This window comes from Paroedura picta, chromosome 2 (genome assembly GCF_049243985.1).
Source record: "Paroedura picta isolate Pp20150507F chromosome 2, Ppicta_v3.0, whole genome shotgun sequence".
Classification (NCBI taxonomy): domain Eukaryota; kingdom Metazoa; phylum Chordata; class Lepidosauria; order Squamata; family Gekkonidae; genus Paroedura; species Paroedura picta.
Genome location: NC_135370.1, coordinates 165093608 through 165115255, shown reverse-complemented (window position 1 = coordinate 165115255; position 21648 = coordinate 165093608). Strand labels below are relative to the sequence as shown.

At 42.5% G+C, this 21648-nt stretch overlaps 1 protein-coding gene across 2 annotated transcripts in view; it reads left to right on the top strand.

Moving 5' to 3' along the window:
- Window positions 1-21648, top strand: part of SETD3 (SET domain containing 3, actin N3(tau)-histidine methyltransferase) — a 56337-nt gene that overhangs the window by 9694 nt on the left and 24995 nt on the right. For both annotated transcript variants that reach the window (XM_077323640.1, XM_077323642.1), the window contains exons 2-6: window positions 1189-1298; window positions 1619-1711; window positions 4363-4511; window positions 6714-6786; window positions 7265-7521. In XM_077323640.1, the coding sequence (XP_077179755.1) occupies window positions 1196-1298; window positions 1619-1711; window positions 4363-4511; window positions 6714-6786; window positions 7265-7521 (675 nt within the window). In that variant the 5' untranslated portion in view covers window positions 1189-1195. The remainder of the gene's footprint in view (window positions 1-1188; window positions 1299-1618; window positions 1712-4362; window positions 4512-6713; window positions 6787-7264; window positions 7522-21648) is intronic.

Sequence of the window (21648 nt, the reverse complement as noted above, 5' to 3'; positions counted from 1 at the left end):
AAACCCCTATTTATCTTGTTGTTTAAGATATAATATGTACAGTGGGAACTAGCAAGACTCGCATGGGGTAAAACTATCTCCTCCCCTCCAACCCCCCTGTGGAGCTCCGGACTGCCTGACAGCTTACTGTGGCTTACCCAGAGCAGCTCCAGGTAGGCCAGCAGAGTCTCTCTCCCCACTCGCCCCCCTCCCAACCAGCTCTGTGCAGCACATTGGATTGCTGATGAGGAGATAGTGTCCTTACTACCCTGGAGCTGCTCTGGATGAACCTCAGAGAGCAGGGTGGAAGGAGAGTCCTTGCTGGCTCATCTGGAGCTTTTCCAAGTGAGCCAGCAGAGGCTTTCCCCTTGTCATTTTCAAGCTACCAGTGGCTTTGCTGTAGCCAGTAGCATACTCTGCCAGCATCTCAGCTTCAACTGCCACCGCTGGACCCAGTGTGATTCCACAGCACAGCTACTGCTACTACTACTGCTGGGCCCAGCAGCAGTGAAGCCTGAGAGCCACACAGGGCCAGTGGCAGCACAGGTTGTGACACTGCTGGCATCATGTCCCATGTGACTCCAGCTATCTCTGAGCCCAGCAGTGTTCTCAGGCTGTGCCATTGCTGCTGGATCTAGGTCCTGGCCTCTTCCAACATGTATTTTAGGACAGGGGTAGTCAACCTGTGGTCCTCCAGATGTTCATGGACTACAATTCCCATGAGCCCCTGCCAGCAAACGCTGGCAGGGGTTCATGGGAATTGTAGTCCATGGACATCTGGAGGACCACAGGTTGACTACCCCTGTTTTAGGACACATAGGAAGCTCCCCCAGTGTGTGGCCCCCATCAGCAGATTTAGCTATCCACAGACAGGGACCATGATTGGTTAATAGCATATAGATGTTACTGATGCAGACATTGGTGTGATTAACTAATGGGTTTGTTGGCCTACTAAAAGGTGATCCAGATACACCAGGGGACTTTAATGTATGATTAAGTTATAGGAGATAAGTGCCAGTTTTTAAAAAAGTTTTGAAGAAATAAATCTTTGAAGTTTTAAAAGTATTTTCTGGGCTCTAACTACTTTATCCTCCCTTTTTCTTTCCAAAGTATTTAATATTATGGAATCTGCGATGCAAAATAATTATATTTAAAAAACTTGCGTGGTAGTAGAAAACCTATACTTATTTAACTCCTGTTTTCTTCAAGTTGGAAGATGGGGAAGAAAAGCAGAGTGAAAACTCAGAAGTCGGGTACTGGAGCTACTGCAGTGGTTTCGCCAAAAGAAATGCTAAATCTAATTAGCGAATTATTACAGAGTAAGTTTAATTTAATATCCTTACCTTCTGAGGCAGGTGGAAATGTGAATAAATGTGGAAAAGGGCCAATGCTGAATTAATTTCAGTTGAGTAGTTTAACTTGAAAATGAAAACTTCAGATTAATCTGTCCAGGTTCTACCCTGGAGCCCTGAATTTTCAGACATTTGTCCTCTACAAACTTAAAAGTTCTGGTGTGATTGCCTAACCGAAGGTTATGAAATTAAAGTTACCCATCCGTATATAATTCTCTTGATGTTGAGAAAAGGTGAAAGGCTAAATATAATTGAATACAGCATTCATTCTGTATTTATGCTTCCAGAATGCAGCAGTCCGACTGCAGGTCCAGGAAAGGAATGGGAAGAATATCAGCAGATACGAGCTCTTGTTGAGAGAATCCGTAAAAAACAGAAAGGTAAATGAGAATAGAGCCTTTTAGTTGTTCATGATCAGAAGTGTTATTTTTTTTTAAATCAGCAGCTGAAGTTAATATGCATTCTAAACTTCAAAATGTCACAGTGTTTAGTTTTTCTCAGAAAGGTGATGCCTATTATACTCAAGTATTTGAAAAGGATCAGCTGATATTGTAGAGCTTTGGGGTAGCGATGATGGTCCACAATTTACAGACCCACTTTCAAGTATTGTTAAGTACTCAATTATTAAATATGGGATTATTTTTATTTATGTTTATAATATTTGTTAGTCCCGTCTCTTAAAACATACCACTGTTGGTCTTGAGCAAAAGCTACTGTGAGTCTGCAGCTGTTGAACTGTTCCATATTTAGCTAATGCTAACTAATTGTTCAGCGTTTGTAAGTAAGACTGCAGCATGTATAATTATTTGGCATTTAATTCCAGAGGATAAAGGAGGGTAGCATCTAAAGCCAAATGACAATATTTGCAGAGGATGTGTATTGTTAGAATGTGGTTGAGGTATAGAGCCTAGGCAATTTCATTTTACAATGTTAGCTACTGAATAATTTGGGTGGGAACCAGAATTTTCTTGGGAGACAATCCTTGTGTTCAGCTTTTTGTGTGTGTGCATGTCACAAACTATTTCGACTCCTTAGAACGACTGCTATGAAGACTTCCTTTATTTGTTGTGTGTTTCTTTTTGTACAGATACATAAATAAGATTTGTGGGGGGCATCTTGTGAGAGATAAAGAATTATTTATTTATTTGTTGAGTTCCTGGGCTGTCCCTCTCCATAATGGTCTTGGCATGGCTTACAACAGGCCTAGATAAAACCCAATACAATAAAATTATTAAAAACCTAAACGTTAATATATTTAAAATTAAACAACAGTCGCTTACTGGCTCCATCAAACTTATCCCCAGGAGCTTTGGGATCACAAGAGTAGAAGTACCCGGTTCCAGGCCAGCTCGGATGGGGGGTACAGTCCGGGGAAACCAGCGGTTTGAGGGGGCATTAGATAGTAAGAGTGCAGCCCCTGGTCTCATCCAAATACCTGGTGGAATGCACTGTTTTCCAGGCCTATAAGGGCTGGGACTCCACTGGCAGCTCATTCCAACAGGTTGGAGCCAGGGCCAGAAGAAGAAGGAAGAAGAAGAAGAGTTGGTTTCTCTACCCAAAGGAGGCTCAAAGTGGCTTACAGTCGCCTTCCTTTTCCTCTCCCCACAACAGACCCCCTGTGAGGTGGGTGAGGCTGAGAGAGCCCTGATATCACTGCTCGGTTAGAACAGTTTTATCAGTGCCATGGCGAGCCCAAGGTCGCCCAGCTGGCTGCATGTGGGGGAGTGCAGAATCAAACCTGGCTCACCAGATTAGAAATCCGCACTCCTAACCACTACACCAAACCGGCTCTATACCAAAAAGGCCCTGACTCTGATTGAGGCGAGGAGCACTTACCTGGGCCCAGGGACCACCAGCAAGTAGAAATGTGCTGAGCAAAATGCCGAGGATGCATAGCGAAGCGGTCCTGTAGTTAGACAGGTCTCAGACCACGTAAGGCCTCAAAGGTTAAAACCAGCACCTTAAACCTGATCTAGTTTACAAAAACCTGATCTAGTTTACAAAAACCTGATTTAGTTTGCAAAATCAACGCAATGATCAAATCATACAATCATTAATAATTTAGTTTGCATTTTTTGAATCATTAAAGGCATTTCAAGCAGTGCCTACCCAGTTTTTAAAACAGAAGCATTAAGAATGACCTGCCAGGGCTAGTGTGTCCAAAACTGAAAATATTTGTCACTACTTATTAAAGGGTGGTCATGCCTTTATTTGTGAACATGGGGAGCTGATGAAATGGATAAGAGTAAGCTTTTACTCTCGCATTTAGTAAATTTGTTGTCAGATGGGCTGCCGAGGTTGAGAGACTTAAAAAAGGGATTCATGGAGAATCCATGTGATCAGCCAGCAAGTTGATGCTTTCAGTTGTATCTTTATTTGATTTTATATGTTCATGTTTTTATGTTGCCATAAGTAGCTAATCCTTTTTGGTTGGCCATGAAGCTGAACTGTATAATAGCTATATAGCAAATGCTAAAATGCACATTACAACAACAACATAATACAAACATATATGTTTTATATTCCAATGATGGAATATAATTCCAGGACTAATTATCAGGTACTTGTGTATCCCTTGGGAATCAAGGTGAGACAATCATATATAGATGCGCTTAGGGACCAAGCCTATAGGTTTTTAAATTGTGCCATTGAGAACAACTTTTTAAAGTTCCCTTCAGTCTAACATGAAATAAATTCATTATTTTACCAAACTGCATCCAGTAATGCTTCACGCCACTCTGAGACCATGTGACCTTTATTGGCAGGGAATGATTGGCATTGTAAATCCAGCCTAGTTAGTACAAACTACCAAAGGGCTTTGCTTCCCTGACACTTTTTTTTTACCAAGTCTCTCTAGTATTCTTGAGAGCTGCCTCTCAGTAGATGAAAATCAGATATCTGTTGTGCAGTATCAAGCTACTATGAACATATGAATTTTGGTAATCTCTCAGCAGAACTGCATTGGGAAACTGGTAAATATTCTCCTGAAGGCTCACCATTTGTTTCTCTTTGACATCAAATATACACATAGGTTTGTCTGTCACCTTTGATGGGAAAAGAGAAGATTATTTTGCTGAGCTAATAAAGTGGGCTGGAGAGAACGGTGCATCCACAGAAGGTTTTGAAGTGGCCAATTTTGGTGAAGAGGGCTTTGGTTTGAAAGCTACACGAGAGATAAAGGTGAGTAGAAGGTAACTGGTAAAGATACTCGGCGTGGGAAAAGATCCCTCAATGAAGTGCTTGTTTTGCAGATTAGAAGACTGAATCAGCAGCAGATCGAATTTGGGACACTTGTTACTGCCTAGTTATGAATCATTAGCTGTTGATTCTGTCTGAGCCATTGGTCAGACCCAGAGATCTCTAGATATTCTCTTTTCCCTTTGTTCCCACCACTACCGCTCCCTCAAAAGGAGTTAATCAGCTTTTTGACAAAAAAGGTGCTCTTCACATTCCAACAGGTGACCTGTGCTTTCAGATGCAGAGTTTCAATTTTGTTTATTCCATTTATGATTCATTTATATTATAGAACAATATACAGAAAGTTCTCAGGTGCTTCCCCCCCAGTTTATTTTTGGCCTATTTGCTGATGTATAGAAGCACTTGTTAGAGGTTTGCTCAGTGTGACAGTTAAAAGGGCTATCAAATCACAGCTGACTTGTGGTGACCACAGAGTGTTTTCAAGGCAAAGAGATGTCCAGAGGTGGCTTGCTATTGCCTGATTCTTGGCACTCTCTCATCCAAGTACTAGCCAGATCCAATCCTGCTTAGCTTCTGAGAGCTGACAAGTTTGAGCCAGCCTGGGCCATCCGGGTCAGGTATGATCAGTCTACCTTGTCACAATCACAGCTCCAGATCTGGAAAAGCAATGAAGGGGAGGAAATGCATTTCTACCTTTATTTGTTTGCTAAATTCTATTAAACGAACACAATTCTATTTTACCATTTTAGGTTTTTAATGAAAGCTGCCAGGAGTGATCCGAGAGTGGGGGTCTAAAAGTCCAATTATAAATAAATACATAAATAAATGTTTTGTTTGGATACATCAGTGGTTCTCAACCTTCCTAATGCCGTGACTCTTTAATACAGTTCCTCATGTTGTGGTGACCCCCAACCATACCATTATGCAAGTGTTCTTTCACAGAAATTAAACCAAAACTGACCAATGGGGTGAAGATCCATTGGTCATGGTTGTATATAAATTGGTGGGCTCCTTCAGGAAGAGTGGCAACAGCAGTGGCCGCTGCTTAAGCTGCTCACCCTGCTGTGACCCCTGTGAAAGGGTCATTTGACCCCCAAAGGAGTCCTGACTCCCAGGTTGAGAACCACTGGGATAAATGACTTGGGATCCGATGGAGGTAACAGTGCACTCTTAAACAGTACTTCATTTACAGTATTTGTTGGCGTATAAGACTACTTTCCCCCCCTGAAAAACATGCCTCCAAGTGGGGGGGGGTCGTCCTATACGCCGGGTGCACTTCAGTTGGGATAGACATAGCTGCCCATAGTGGCCCATAGTACTGTAATGTAATGTAACAAACTATATTTTGAGTGGAAATGCTGGGGGGTCGTCTTATACGCCCAGTCGTCTTATACGCTGGCAAATACGGTAATCCAATCCTGTTGTTGTACAGCAGTGGATTGATTCAGGGACTGCCTCCCTGTCCTCCCTTATACTTGCTTATTTGTTTGTGCAATCAGCTTTTTCCCTTGGATCTCTTTGTAGCCTGGGGACTGGGGCTGTATTTCCTTCCTTGTATCTCTGCTAAGAGGAAGGAGAAGAAAATTGAGGTATAGAAGAATTAGTGTTTTATTGCTGTTTTTAATTGTGCATTTGTAAGCCACTTTGAACTGTGAGGAAAGGTAGGCATATAAATGCTTTAATTAATAAAATAAATGTTAAAAATATTGCTGCTGGATGGCCTTGTGTTGTCTCCTTCTGCTTGCTTCTGTCTCCCGTTCTTTTTTGTCAGTGGGGAAAAGGCTATGCTTTTTCTCTTGTAAGGAAATTGGGCACATACTCAGTGAGTGCTCATTAGCCAGGAATGGACAATATTCTGGGTAGTTGTCTTATCTTTATTTCATCCTTAAGGTTGCTAACTGCCCTTAGGTCAAATGAGAGCCAGTGGTATACACACTCAGCATAAAGTGGCAATGCCTGATCTCTTGAGCAGCATATGGGCCAATGACAGCACTTGGCCAGCTTTTCCTTTAGCTCAGGTATTTGTTCACCTGGTCCTTGCTGGAGAGCAATTGCTAGTCTCTGTAGGCAAGGCTTTTAAAAAACCCGGCATATGGTATTTGTGAGAAGGAGAGAAGAATTCCTAATGCTCCACGTTAACATATGCCAGATGTATGTGACTAAATGTTTTTGTTGCTTTTCTAGGCTGAAGAACTTTTTCTCTGGGTTCCTAGAAAATTGCTGATGACTGTGGAGTCAGCTAAAAATTCAGTCTTAGGTAAGAAGAGCTTCTGGGTATATTTACTGATACTCTTGCAGCACATTTATGTGGAAGTTATTAATTAACAACACTGTGGATTGGCAAATAGAAATGGCTACTGAGCTTCTAACTGCTTAAAGAAGCTCACAAATCAGAAGGAACTGTTTCCTGATGGCCACGCGAACACTGCAGTGATGCATTTACCTTGTATCAAGCACCTCCAATACAGTATTCCATGTGTAAGTTCCCATAAGGTCTTAGAGAAGTTTATGTGTCAGGATGCTAGCATATAGTCAGCCAGTGCTACAGTGCTTTAAAAACCTTTGGTCAGTTGGCCAGTGTTTTCTAGATTTGGTTTAAATATTTTACAGTAATATAACGATCTATGTCATAAGATTAAAAATTGACAGCCTGACCACAGTTTTGTCATGAAATGAATTAGGAATTTATGTTTCAAAAGAGACTAAATTTCTTTGTGGGTTCATTTCTTCCCAAGGGTCCTTGTATTCCCAAGACCGAATTCTCCAAGCCATGGGCAACATCACCTTAGCATTCCACCTTCTTTGTGAGCGATGCAACCCTAATTCTTTCTGGCTGCCTTACATCCAGACTCTCCCAAGTGAATACAACACCCCACTTTACTTTGAAGAAGATGAGGTTCAGTATCTTCAGTTAACTCAGGCCATTCACGATGTTTTCAGCCAATATAAAAATACCGCTCGACAGTATGCCTATTTCTACAAAGTTATTCAGGTAAGCGTGTGAAACTGAAGCCGTAATATTTGTGGCTTGGGTAAAACCATGATGCAGCAAAGGCTAGTCCCAGGGGCTGCAGAGAGATTCCCACTGTCTTGTTAAAGCAGTGCTGAAATGGTTATTTCATTATGGAATCTTAATATGTTCATTGTTTAATATTTTCGTTGCGATGAAGCTATGCCCGCTGTGTTCCCATGCAGGGGTCTCAGTCAGGTAAGGACAGTGGGTGGATGGCAGATCTTGGCTTCACCCCATCATTTCCTCCCATATACAATATGCCAGCCCCTGCTTTAGATAAATTAGGTGTATATCTTAATTCTTGTTGCTAGAGAACGAACCATTTAAGGGGGAGAAATACTTTGCTGTAGCAGTAAAATATTCTCTTTCTGTGCTGTCCACACTGCCGGGCTGGGGAGTAAATTGCGTTAGCACAGAAATAAAGTCCTTTACTTCCATTTGAAACCATAAGTATGACTGTAGTAAAAGATTACAAGCCCAGTGAAATCAGTACGCCATACGTTTTTCACTTTTTGTTGGCTGCACACATCCAGCTACTTGCCGTCTAGTTATTTTCCACTCACGTAACGTAACGTGGGCTACCTATGAGTAATGCAGTCTTTTCTTCTAACCTAGGAAAACTATTCACATTTGGCCATTCAGTCAAAGCGCGTTGAGAGAACATTCTGTCAGACGTCATTTTTGTGTGTATTAAAATGCATTTTCTCTTGTCCATTTAATCCTCACAACAATCCTGTGAAGTAGGTTAGGCTGTGTGCGTTGACTGTGGCCCAAGGTCACAAAACAAGCTTCTGTGGCAAAGTGGAGGCTTGAAACTGGGACTCCCAGATCCTAATTTGACACTGCAACCAGTGCACCACACAAGCTGCACTTCTTGGGTAACTCTTCGGCCTTCTTCAGTACTTGACTGCAAAGAATGCCTTCAGTGTACAAATGGGTGCGCCCTGCAGCAACACACAACGCTTAATGGGACAAAATCTCAGTTGAAACATAATCTACTTCCTTCCTATCTTTATTGAATTTTAATGTCTATTTTGCAATTATTTCCAATTTTTTAATATTTTGAAATGAAAGTTCTGTACCAAATGTCATCATAAAAACACTTTGTAAAGCAGGCTAGACAAAAGAGTCCCTGTTTGCCTTTAAAGCTGCATGAGATTTTTTTTTTAACAGAGGATATGAAAAATGTCACTACTGGGTTTCCATAGTGTTCGCGTCGATCTCCTGAGCATATTCCCTTTTTATTTCATCCTCTCTGTTTGCCAAGACTATCAGTTCTTTCCTCCAGACTGCTCTGTTGCTCTAGTACTGCTTGGGACACATATTAGTTGGGACACGTAACTGATGGCTCAGTGGCAGGGCATCTGCTTGGTATGCAGAAGGTTCACGGTTCAATCCCTGACATCTCCAGTTAAGAGTCAGATGATGTGAAAGACCTCTGCCTGAAAAGCGATACCAGCCTGAGTAGACAGTACTGACTTTGATAGTCTGCCAGTAGTCTGGGCAGATCTAGGATATCGTAATAGAACCAAGTTCCAATAGAACTTGGAATATTCATATTCTCCTCCCCCCCCCACCCCCCAATGGAACAGAAGGTGTTATATTAATGTGATGCCAATGTCACAGATAAGTTCTGGCTTTTTAAAGAAAAACTGGCAATACTAGGCACCTAGCTTTGTTCTAGCTGATGGGTCAACTAGTCTTCATCACTGCCATATGTCATCCTAGTTCACAGCTAGTGACATGTACCATTGAATGATATCTAGATGATGTCTATTACTGATGTTTGAAAGCAGACAAGTGTGATCATCATGTTGTCACCATTCCCAAGTGAAATGTGTACTTTTGAGGAACAATAGGGCATCTTGGGTATATTCTTCGACGGGGGCCTCTTAAAATGCATATTGCATTAAAGCCATGGAGACAGTAGGTGCGGTGTTGTCCTTGCTTGACTTGAGGCAGGCACAGTGATCACAGATTGTGAGGTTTGGCTTGTAGTCAACTGTTCCAGCGTTTTGTACGATATGGCTCGGCAGACATTGGAGCATTAAGAAAGCCCTGATGCACCTACCATTTTGTGCCGGTTCAGGTCCTTCCATGCTTTGTGAATGATGTAATGTCTGTTGTGATTGCCAGACCCTCCAAAGGGATGGAGGAAGCAATCTGTAATGGGGGCTGGATGTGAGTGCAAGTAATACCATTGCACCTATGCCTTGGGTATTTCAGGGGCGGCCTAAGGGATGAATCTGGATGGTTGTGCTTGGTGACATTTGGTGGGAGTAGAGTGCTGAAGATGGCATTCAGACTCTCGGTCTTGGGTGTAAATGTGACTGTTTCAGTTTGTGATATTCCCTTTGGCTATCCTACATCTTGTAAGTTAAAGACATGAGACATGGGAGCATATTCAACCTTAGAAATATCTAGGTAAGAACTTGGTACTTCATTGAATAGTCCAAAATCACCTTTAGCCTCGTAAAGCTTGTGTGGAAAAGCACCAAGGTGAAACAGCCTGCTGTGTGTGTTGGAAGAAAAATGCCACCAAGTCACAGCTGACTTATGGTGACCCTGTGGGGTTTTAAGGCAAGAGACATTCAGAGCTTGTTTGCAATTGCTTGCCTCCATGTCAGAACCAGGGCTGTTGAATCACTTCTGACTTGCAAATGGAGGGTCATGGCTGGCTTGTTTGCTTCAATCCATCTCATGGTGGCTCTTCCTCTTCCTGATGCCTTTCATCTTTTCCTAGCATTATGGTCTTTTCCAGTGACTGTTGTCTTCTCATAATGTGACCAAGGTACGATAATCTCATTTTAGTCATTTTACCTGGTAGGGAAAGTTTAGGCTTGTCTTGTATGGCTATTCACTAATTCTATATTTAGAACGTTTAGGAGTTTAAAGCAGTTCACAGGCATTGGCAGTAGTTCTTAAAGCTAACCTGTAAAATAACTCTGATATCCCTGCTTTCCAGAAAGGAGAGGGGAGAGAGAGACTGAGAGAAAAGTTGTTGGCTTTTGGTTGAGATAAAATTTGATTCAGAGTACATCCCGATTTGTGCACTAAGCCACTGCAAAATGTCATATTTGTTTGTATCGTCAATATTTTCAATTTGCATACATCCATACAGTTACTAGCTGCCAAATAAGCCTCTGAAAGCTTTCTAGAAGGCTCGTTCTTAAAGTACGGGTCTTGGACTGCTGCCAGGTTCTGTAGGCAACACAGCTTTGCAAGTAATTCCGGAGAAGATGTTTGTCCATCTCCGAATCATACCAGAGCTATTCACTGCCAGCCTATAGAAAGAAATTAGCTAACTTTGTCAAGCTTTTCTGCCTTGGCAATTCAAGTTAAAGAATCTTGGGTAACTTAAACAGGCCTTGGTGAACTGCTACTACTCAGAACAGATGTACTGGACTAGATGGGTCGAGTTTTGATTCAGCTCAAGGAGTGAGAAAGGGTGAATGGGCTGCACAAAGATTGGAGCAAAGAACAAGAGACAATTAGTGCACTGGCCCCATCTAGCCCAGTACATTCTTGAGACCCCCTAAGCATATTTTTATTTGCTTCATCAGGGGAATCTGTGAAATATCATACTCTGATCAGTGTTATTTTACAAATTCCTCCCTTATGAAGTGTATGCAAAAGGCATAGAGGTCTCAGAGTGAATTAAAGTTAATTCCCCCATAGTATCAATTGTGTCTTGTGTGTGTTTGCAGCCTCATGCATTAAACTGAGTTAACTTTCCTGGTACATGCAGGTGAGACTTTGGTGTCCAGCAACATTGTTCTGCTAGTCTCAATTTTTCTTCCCTTAGAGGCTTGCTACTACAAAATCCTTCATTGCTGTACCATATTTGACAATACTCATGGTACCTCCATGGCCAGTACCAATATTCAGGACTGGGAGGGACCATGGCTCAATGGTAGGGCATCTCCTTGGCATGCAGAAGGTTCAAAGTTCAATCCCTGACATCTCCAGTTAAGAGTCAGATGATGTGAAAGACCTCTCCCTGATACCCTGGAAAGTCATGCCAGCCTGAGTAGACAGTACTGACCTTGATAGACCAAGGATAAGTTCCAGTACAAGGAAACTTCATGTGTTAATGTATGTTTAAGTATGATGCTGCTACAGATACATAGTCAGTCTCTAGCTCCAAATTTTCCCCAAGTTTAAATTGACTAAAAGGGAATACAGCAGGGCCTCCTATCTGTCTAGCATTACAATATCAGAATTGCTTTTATGTCTGTTTGATTCCAGATCATGCCAACAGCTTTGCTTACTTGTTAATACTCCCAGAACCAATTTTACTTCATATTAAAGAACTGTGGTGTTCCGGTTCTGGACAATTCACCTCATATTTGTCGTGCCTCATCTATATGGATTGTAGAACAAAATTTCTCACAGTCCTCTTGAAGGTTTTTTCTAAGCAGCAGTGAAGCTGATTTTTGTTCTCTCAGATACAGGATCTTCACAAACACACCATGGCGATCCCACACCTGGCTTGCCCTTCAACAACTTCACTGACTCCCAGTTGAATTCTAGATCAGGCTTAAGGTTCTGGAAATCACCTTCAAGACCATACGTGATCGGGGCCCAGTGCATTTGAGAGACTGCCGCTCTGCCTGTACCCCCCCCCCCAAAAAAAAAAGCATTATGCTCTGCCAACACCAACTGGCTGAAGATCCCTGGCCTCAAAGAAGAAGTCAGGCCTCAATCAAGGCCAGAGCCTTCTCTGTCCTGGCCCCCACCTGGTGGAATGAGCTCTCTGAACAGATCAGGGCCCTTCCTGAACTCTCACAATTATGCAGGGCCTGCAAAAGGGAGCTCCTCCACCAGGCATTTGGCTGAGGCTGACAGACACAACACCGTTCAGCTAGCCCCGCAGACATCACAGACATCCACATCCTGAACCCAACTGACCTCCTACAGCAGGGGTAGTCAAACTGCGGCCCTCCAGATGTTCGCTGGCAGGGGCTCCAGGGAATTGTAGTCTATGGACATCTGGAGGGCCGCAGTTTGACTACCCCTGTCCTACAGGCTCTGTTTAAAAAGTCTATTGTATTGTTAATTGTCATATTATTGTTCAACACTGGTTCTTACTGTTATTGTTATTGTTACATTATGATTATTGTTACGGTTACAATGTATACTCCTCTGTTTTAGGTAAACTGCCCCGAGCCTTATGGGAGGATGGTATAGAAATCTAAGGAATAAGTTTTAGCAATGTTATTTTTGATTCATGCTTTCTGTCCTTCGTGCTCAGTTGTAACAGCCTTTGGCCATATGCAATAAGTAGTGGTTGAACTCATATTTAGGGTAGGATGACTGCGGTTTAAAGTATCCAGGGAAATTATGTTGTCTTTGCACTGTCAGAATCATTCACAGCCGAGTGTTAATGCATCGACAGTACTGTTGCAAATGACTGCCATAGTGCAGCATCCAAAGAAGTCTGGACACAGCCCAGGTTATAATGAATAAAATGAGCCTTTGGAAGGATCACAAGCTTTTCAATTATAACCTCCTTAGGTCCTTGGAGAAAGGTGAGTGTATAAATATTTTAAATAACTAACCTGTATAGAGCTCCATAAAGTTGGCTTCACTAAGCTTCAGACATGGAAGTTAAGAAGAATTTGTTGGAAACAAACAAAAGTCCCATGAGTTCAGGAAAGGGAATAGCAGGTAGCCGCTATGAAAGCTTGGATATGTTTCTGTACCAAATGTAGCTGAAATATTTGAAGAAATATTTGAAATGGCATTCCCCACATACTGCTTTGAATCCAGAAGTGCACAAGCAGAAAGATAAATGCACTTAAGGGCAGTTCTGTTCACACAAGATCTCTTACAGCATCTAGCACTTTCCTCCCGATGACCGTTTATGCACTGGAGGTTTCGTGCTGGGCTGTAGGCTGGAGTTTTAGTCACGGCAGGTTGCCCCACCTCTTCCTGTACCCACGCGGGGGAGCACTTGGCCTGGGGCACCTCATCCACCCCAGATTTGTGTTTTTGCATGGAAGCTGAGGCAGTGACGTTCCCAGTGCATAAACAGTCTAAGTGTCATGGTGCTCAGAAATTGGTGGCACACTATGTTGTGGGGATACAGTAAGCTTGCACAAGCAGCTACTGTGTGTGGCCTTGTGTGTGTGTTTCTCTTTATGCGCAAACTCTAGCACATGTGGAAACTTTGCTCTGGATCCAAGTCATCATCATCAAACATAAAACGCCTTGATCAGGCCTTCAAACATGTTAAGTTGAGAAAGACTGATGCAGAGCTAGTGTTGCCCTGTCCCCCTGACTGCCGGCAGTGCGCGTGTGTGTGTGTGGGGGGGGGGGGGGGTTACCAGCTCCATGTCTTGGAAAGTCTTGGAAATTAGGGATGTAGCCCACGGAGGACAGGACCTCAGCGGTGTACAATGCCATGGAATCCACCTTGCTTGTCATTATCTCCAAGGGAGCTGATCTCTGTAATCTGGAGATAAGCTGGGATTCTGGGGAATGTTCCGTTCCTACCTGGAGGCCGGCATCCCTAGGCAGAACAGATATATTGCAATCGAAAATATAAAGCAATCTTAACACTCGAAGTTAGGGCTGCAAAAGACAACAATGCTTATTATTCTCTTTTGTATCCCATGTTCCTCCAATAAGTACCGGGCAACTTGTTTAAAGATCACCTTTTTTTTTTCCTTGAAAGAATCCTGTGAGGTTGAGTTCTGAGTAGTCCAAGGTCATGCAGTGAGTTTTGTGACTGAGCGAGGAGTTGGGCTCTCCCCTCTGGTTAATTGTATTAACCAGTGAGATGATTTACAGCAGGTTCAGATGTTCGGCTAGCTGGTTTCATTAATTTTTTTTTTCGGGGAAGAGCAATGAAGGCAGTGGACTACCTAGGGGGAGGGGGAGGGGGAGGGGGAGGGGGGGAATGCATTTATAATTTTTTCTTCTTGCTATGAGGAGTCGAAATGCAGATGGCAGCAGCGAGACTCCTTCGCTTTCACTCCAGTTGCCAGATAAACGTTAGTCTGGCTGGACAGCTAACAGCAGGTGTGAGGCTGAGCTGACAAAAATAACTTCTTCAGCCAAGCAAAGGCCCGCACTGAGTCAGTTTAAATAATTTGATACCTGAAATGTAGGTAAAGAGGCTGGCTGGATCTCTTGAGGCGCCACTTGCATAATAGCAGGGAAATGGTTACTAAGCTTGCTGTTAGTTACTTTTGAAGAGTTTAATTTTCTTCCAGCACAAGCCTCTGTACATCTCTTGGACATCTGCATTACCATTTTATGAGCACGGACGGCACACTGTCGGGCAGGGGTAGTCAACCTGTGGTCCTCCAGATGTCCATGGACTACAATTCCCTTGAGCCCCTGCCAGCGTTAGCTGGCAGGGTCTCATGGGAATTGTAGTCCATGGACATCTGGAGGACCACAGGTTGACTACCTACCCCTGCTGTAGGGTGAACATATCCTAGATGTGTATAGCATAATGCGGGATTTTTGGTGTGCTGAAATGTGGCCTATTAAGCACAAGAGGGAGCCACATAGTTTACAAGTATTCAGAGTGAATTCTCTTGCCCTTTGAAGAGATATATTTCAGTTTGCCTTTGTAAAATGTGTATCCCATTTTAACTTTCGGCCCCAGCTGCACATGGGCATGTTTCTGGCTTTCAGCAATGAAGAGTTGCTACATGGATTACTGCAGAGAGGTGCTTTTATCCTAAAAACACACACAATGATATACTCTTTGCAGCTGTACCTCTTCTTGTCAGATTGAGGAGATACTGGGAAGAAGTGAGTGATGGCCATTCTAGTCGCCGTGGTAGAAACAATGAATTTCAGCCTAAGTGTTTCCAAATTCTTTCCAGTCTGTACTTATCAGGAAAAAAACAACAACGCAGCCTTAGGAAGCGAACCTTCCTTACTAACTTAGAATTATTTTAGAGTTTGAGTGACTCCATGGGTACAAAGAGCAAGCAAAGGGCGAGAGCATTTATCACGGGGTGTCCCAACTCTTCACTTTATCATGAGCTTTCCGTGTTTCGTAGGATGATTTAAGGAGTGACCATTACACGCATGCAAATCTGCCAGAAGCCGGTTTATTTTATAGATGAAGCGGTCACGGCAAACCAGCATTTACGGCCCTTGAACTTAATCTCCACTCATTTCTATCTTTATGTAGTCGCCTTCAGTGGAAATGCTTCAGTGGCAAGCCGTTGTTTCCTCCCTTCTGCTGGCTAAAGGGGAGACGCCTGCTGTTGTTAATGAACAATGAGCAACAAGGTGTACCAAATAAGTGCCTCGCCACTGCAGGACAAATCTCAGGTTGCCACATTCCTAGAAGCTCCATTGGGGAGCCTAGTATTTTCATGATTTTGTTATGGGGTCTTTTGGTGATCCTCCATAGTAATAGAAAGCTTACTTATTTCACATCAGAGTGTGACATAAAAGTACATGTGTGTAATTGCTTCTTTTTATGTGTTAGCCCGGCATACTGCATGCAAGAAATGGTGCCCGTGGGTAGGTAGGCCCTCTTAGACCATTTATGCACTGGAAGTTTCATGCCGGACTGCCGGCTGGAGTTTTAGTCGTGGCAGGTTTCCCCACCTCTTCCTGCACCCACACGGGGGAGCATTTGGCCCGGTGTGCCTCATCCACCCCCCGATTTGTACTCCTGCATGGGAGCCGGGACAGTGAATTTCCCAGTGCGGAAACAGTCTCAGTTTAGGTTAGGCTGATCGTCTAACCTAGGCTTGCTGCCCAAAGGCAGACAATGGCAAACTACCTGTGGATATCTCTTGCTGGAAAATGCCCATACAGGTTGCCATAAGACAGCTGGGACCTGAAGACCCCCTCCCTCCCAAAAACCCTGCAGTGACTTAATATCTTATTTATATCCAGTTGGGACGTTAACTGTTTTCAGTAGCAGAAACTTAGTAGTTTAATAGCTACTTGAGGAGAGTGATTTTTCCTACCTCTGCTATTAACCCCTCCCCTTTTCCCCAAATAACAATGCCGTGTAGAAATGTCTTCCATTTTGGAGCAGTCTCTGTTGACAGTTGTTAGACGGTTGCGCAAAAGCTAGTCAAACTTGCTATTCCTCTTATTCAGCAGTCTGGAGAATATTTAGTATCACTTCTCTGTGTGCTTGGGCATTACACTGTCCTCCTTTGCCTCTACAACAGTGACAGAGTCACAGCGGCTATCCGTCCACAAATAGAAGATTAGTTGTTTTTCCTGACTTGTGGGTTCTGGTGTGAGGTTGCTGTGCCTGGTTGTTCGTTCAGGAACTGTTTGAATACAACATTGCTTTATTAGACTATTTAACACTTATGATTTAAAAAAAAACCCTTGCTTCTCAGGCTTGTGCAACAAATGTCATTGTAAGAGAATTGTGTTTTTTTTCTGACTGGAGGTTGTAAAGCTAGCAAAATTTGTTGCCATAGATTCCAAAGGTGCTTTTAAAAGGTAGTCTGTATATACATCTTGGAGTAATGTTTATGGAGGCTTTGGTTACAGCTCTGATGCCTGTTTACTTTTTAACATAGTGAGGATGCATTTTGCTAGAGGGCTCATAATGACATGAAGATGAGAGGCAAAGGGTCTTTCAAAGAGATGGTCTTCAAGCAAAGGTTGGATACACACTTTTCTTGGATGCTTTAGGATGCTTAGGGCTGATCCTGCGTTGAGCAGGGGGTTGGACTAGATGGCCTGGATGGCCCCTTCCAACTCTATGATTCTATGATTCTAAAGATACTCCTTGGCTTCAGTTCTGAATCTGTTAAGAGTGAAATTTCATCTTTAATCTGTGGGCAACTGGGATGTCTTGTTAATATTCAGTTTTAAGATGGCCACAATAAAAAAATGACATAGGCAACTAAAATGCCGAATAAGAACAAGAATTTAATTTGATGCGATGCAAAGCACCACTAGGTTTCCGTGTCCCTTTTGCTTTCCGGAGTATGATGATGCATATAGTCTTTCTGTGTTTAAAAACAAGTGACTTGGGGAAGATGGTGCGGTTTGGGGCATAACCTGCACAGTTGAGTTGGTGCTACTAACACAGAGCCTATAGCTAGTTGCTCAATAGCTGGAGAGGCTCCCCTGCTCAAAGATTCACAATCTAATACAAGACTTGGATAGAGAACAGGAATATTGTTGGGTCTTCCAAAGAAATGGTCTGCCACTGTGTGAGACAGGATGCTGGACCGGACTAGATGGACCACTGGCTTGATCCAGCAGGGTTCCTCTTATGGACTTAATGGCAGAGAGAGTAGGGGATAAAATGTTAAGAAAGAGGTTGGCAACCGCCAAAGAGGAAATGAGTTAGCATATGAAAAAAAGACTAATTTTAAGAAGCGGAATTGAATACCAACAGGAAGAGCATTTCAGAGTACCAGTAACAGAAAGTGCTAGGGACTGAATGTGTGATTTAGAGACTTGTACCAAGAGAACAAGTAGGAGCTCACTGCTGAAGGAGACCTAAGATTGTTCAAGTGTAGAGATAAATGATGAAAACATAGCATTCTAAATTTGAGTACAAAATTAAGTGGAAGCCAGTGATGTTTTCAAAATAAAATTGACACGGTACATACAATAAAAACGCCATTCATTCCAGAAAAATGGGACAGAGATAAAAGAAGGCAATTGAGACAATCATTGCAATAATCAAGATGTGCAATAAGTGAAGGAACAAGAACTTCAATTGTATCAGCAGAAAGGAACAAATCTTCATCTGTAGAGGATGCAAACGGCCAAAGCCTAAATGTGGGTAGAGAGAAATAAAGCAGAATCATAAAAAGCAACACCTAGCATATGAATTTGAGAAGAGGAGTGAATAGGAAAACCATCAAGGTTAACAGAAAGGGGGTGGGGAGAGATGGAGGTAAGCCTAAGTATTTTGTTTTGATGCAATTAAGTTCTTACAGAGTCATATAAGATGCAATAGGGAGACAGTGAAGGTTTTTTAAATGTTATAAATGAAGAGGGAAAATAGTTTTAACTCACAGACATAGAAGTGGTAGGAAAGAGCATGCAAGGGAATTGAAGGAAGCATAGGAAGGAGAGCATAAGCCCCTGGAAAGCACCATCCGAAAGGTATAAAACTGAAGACAACCATAAAAAAGAAACTTTTGAAAGAATGGTTAGATATGAAGGGGGAAAAGCAAAATAACACAAGCCCATAGAGTAATGCGCAGTATCAAAAGCTGAGGAAGAAGGAAGATGCTCGAGACCCAAATGAAGGTTTTACCTCTAGCAACAGGGAGACCTTTTGAATGGATCTGGTTTGGCAGTAAAATGAATTCAAAAGACAGATGAGGCCTGAGAATTAGGCGAGTGTAGTGCAGGAATTATGAAGAAACTATGGCTTGGATCCTAATAGGTGCAAGGATCACCTAACTTTCCCATAATCTGTTCCTGCCACCATTGATTTTCAGAAACTTTCCCAGAGCTGTTGTGTGACTGGTAAGGAGTAATAGCCATGCCGGCAAGGAGGCTTCAGTAGGGAGAGGAGAATTACTCTGTCCACTCCCTTCTACCAGCAGAGGAGTCAAAAAAAGACCGCAGGGTAGAAGGAAAATACAGAAAAGGATCTGTGGCCTCCAGTACTCTTAATCTCCACTATGAGATGGCTGGATCCAATCCAATATAATTAAAAGATAGCTTTTGAAGTAGAGGAGAAGTCATAAATATGGTGGGGAGAATGCAAAGGGGTTTATGTGAATGTATGTGAATGTATGTAAAGCAAATACAAATCATGGAAGGACCAGAAGGAGGGTCCAGGAAACAGAGGAGGATCCAGGAAAGATGTAGGATCCAGGAAACAGAGAGCAGTAGAAGAGTCAGAATAAGAGAGTTAAGAGAAAGTGCTGGATGGGTTGAAATTAGGGGTGTGCATTCAGATCTATCTGAGTAAAAAATAGACCCCCAAATTCCTATTTTTCAGGCATATTTTGGCTTCCCAAATAAATCCAGGTTTGCTCAGGTGTGTGTGGGGAATCCCAAGAAAATTCTGGATATGTTTGTTATTCAGGGTCCAATAGAGCAAAACCAAATACTAAACTGAAAAAAAAAACTGGTAAAAATAATAATAGCACACCCCCCTATGAAATGGAAGTAGGAATGGGGAAAGGAAAATGTTGAAGAAAAGAACATCCATTTTTTAAATATACAACTGATACAAAGTTTTGAGAAAGGGAAAAGATAAAGGGTGAAAGAGATCCACAAATAGCCCACTGAGGGAAAATGAGGCTGCTTAGTAGCAGCAAAAGAGATAAACTGAAACTGACTCAGACCGGAAGAGGAGCAACTCTGGTGCCACATCCAGTCAGCCTTCCAAGTGCAGATTGAAGGGAACACAAAGGAAGAAAAGTGAGCTACCGCGGCAGGAGGAGAGGATGGTCAGAGTACACACAGGTGGAAAGAGCAAATAAGGAAGGGCTGCTCGGTCCACCAGCTGAGCAGCAGGGGGCAGAGAACAGGTTGGGGGGAGGGCAGAAGGCTGTTTGTGATGCCGACTGAGGCAGAGGTTGGTATGACTGGGGAAGCACTGAACAACTGTGCCAGACGTACATAGTTTGTGTTTTTATTGCTGATCTCAGTTCGTGCGGACAGTAGTCCATCTCCTGTCTTGATCAAAAGCAGCCTTGGAATGAGTACCAAACAAAGTGGGTTTGTTCAGATCATTCTGTCTTCCCTCTCATCTCTTTGCCAAAACTGGCATGGGAGTCACAGGTGGCTTTGCTCATTCTGCCCCTGTGCCTAACAGAGAATCCAGATCAGGTGATTCCCTGTTGGTCTGAACCTGATGAGCTCTCCTGCCCCTTTGGACCAGTGAGTACTTGCTGTAGTGGTGAAATTCCCTGCGTGGCAGCCCGAGGAATGGAGCTGAGTGTGCCCCTTTTACCATATTGAAAATATTAGTATCCAAATGATAATCTCTTTCTATTTCTCCAAGTCCCTTTTCTGGAACAGTCGGGATATTGGGAGCCTGCGAACTTTCCATTTTGAAACATCATAAAACTCCTCATTGGGGAAGCAGTTATCTTTTGTATTTTGGACCCTGCTTGCCAGCGTAACTACTTTTAATTTATTTCTGCTCTTCTCAGTGGCTTACGATCCCATTAAAATACTCTCCCCAAACGCCCTGTCTGAAAACACTATGCCTCAAAACCATATATGCCAATATTAGACGAAATTGTTTTTGCACATTTTTAAGCCACACTTGGGAGGAATATTATGTGGGCTGGAAAATGCAGAAATCTGTGGAGACACTTCTGTTAGAAGATGAGGTTTCTAACCCCTCTCCTGGCCACAAATTCAGATGAGCAGTTGTTTCTACAGATAGTGCAGTGCTTCTGCTTATTTTCCTCTGATCGACTTATACTTCCAGAGAGCAACCGCTTCCACCCACAGGGGGTTATCTGTGCTCTGGGACGCCATGCCTCGATGGTTAATCATACTTTTTCACAGATACATAGTCCTTATTGTTTGGATTTAATTTTTTCTTGATGTAACTGCGGTTATGAATGTTCAATAAAATCAAAGCACAGTAGAAGGCTGATGCGTCTAGAGTGGAATACTCAGTGGAGATATATATTCTAAGCACAGTTAAAGCTATTTGAGGGACTTATCTTTGTGGAAATTAGTAATTTAACTAAATTAGAAAATGGATTATCTCTATACTTTGTCTGTGTGATGCATCGCAGTATGGAAGGCTAGATTGTTATTCAGCAAGAAGAACTTCTAAAATGGCTCTTCCTGTGTTCAGTGTAATAAAACTTAAGTATGACTGCTTCTCTCTGATTTCTGTATCTGTGCAGGAGTGCTGTCCAAACTTGCCAAAGTGTTTTAAAGTTATTTGAAAGGCCTAAACCCGTTGTGCTATGGTTGCTGTGCGAAGAAGCATAAATCAAAAATAAACATTAATGTCATATTGTTTAGCAGCATTTTCCTGCCAAATCCACTTCTGTTAGGAAACATACTATAGTGCAAGTGTAAAAGCCACTAAATATAATAATCTTGTATACCATAATAATCGTAGTAGCATAGAGTTGTCCTAAAAAGTGCTGAACAAATTAGCAACTAAATTAAAATGTGCACTTAGAAAGCTTGCTATAGCTATTGGTT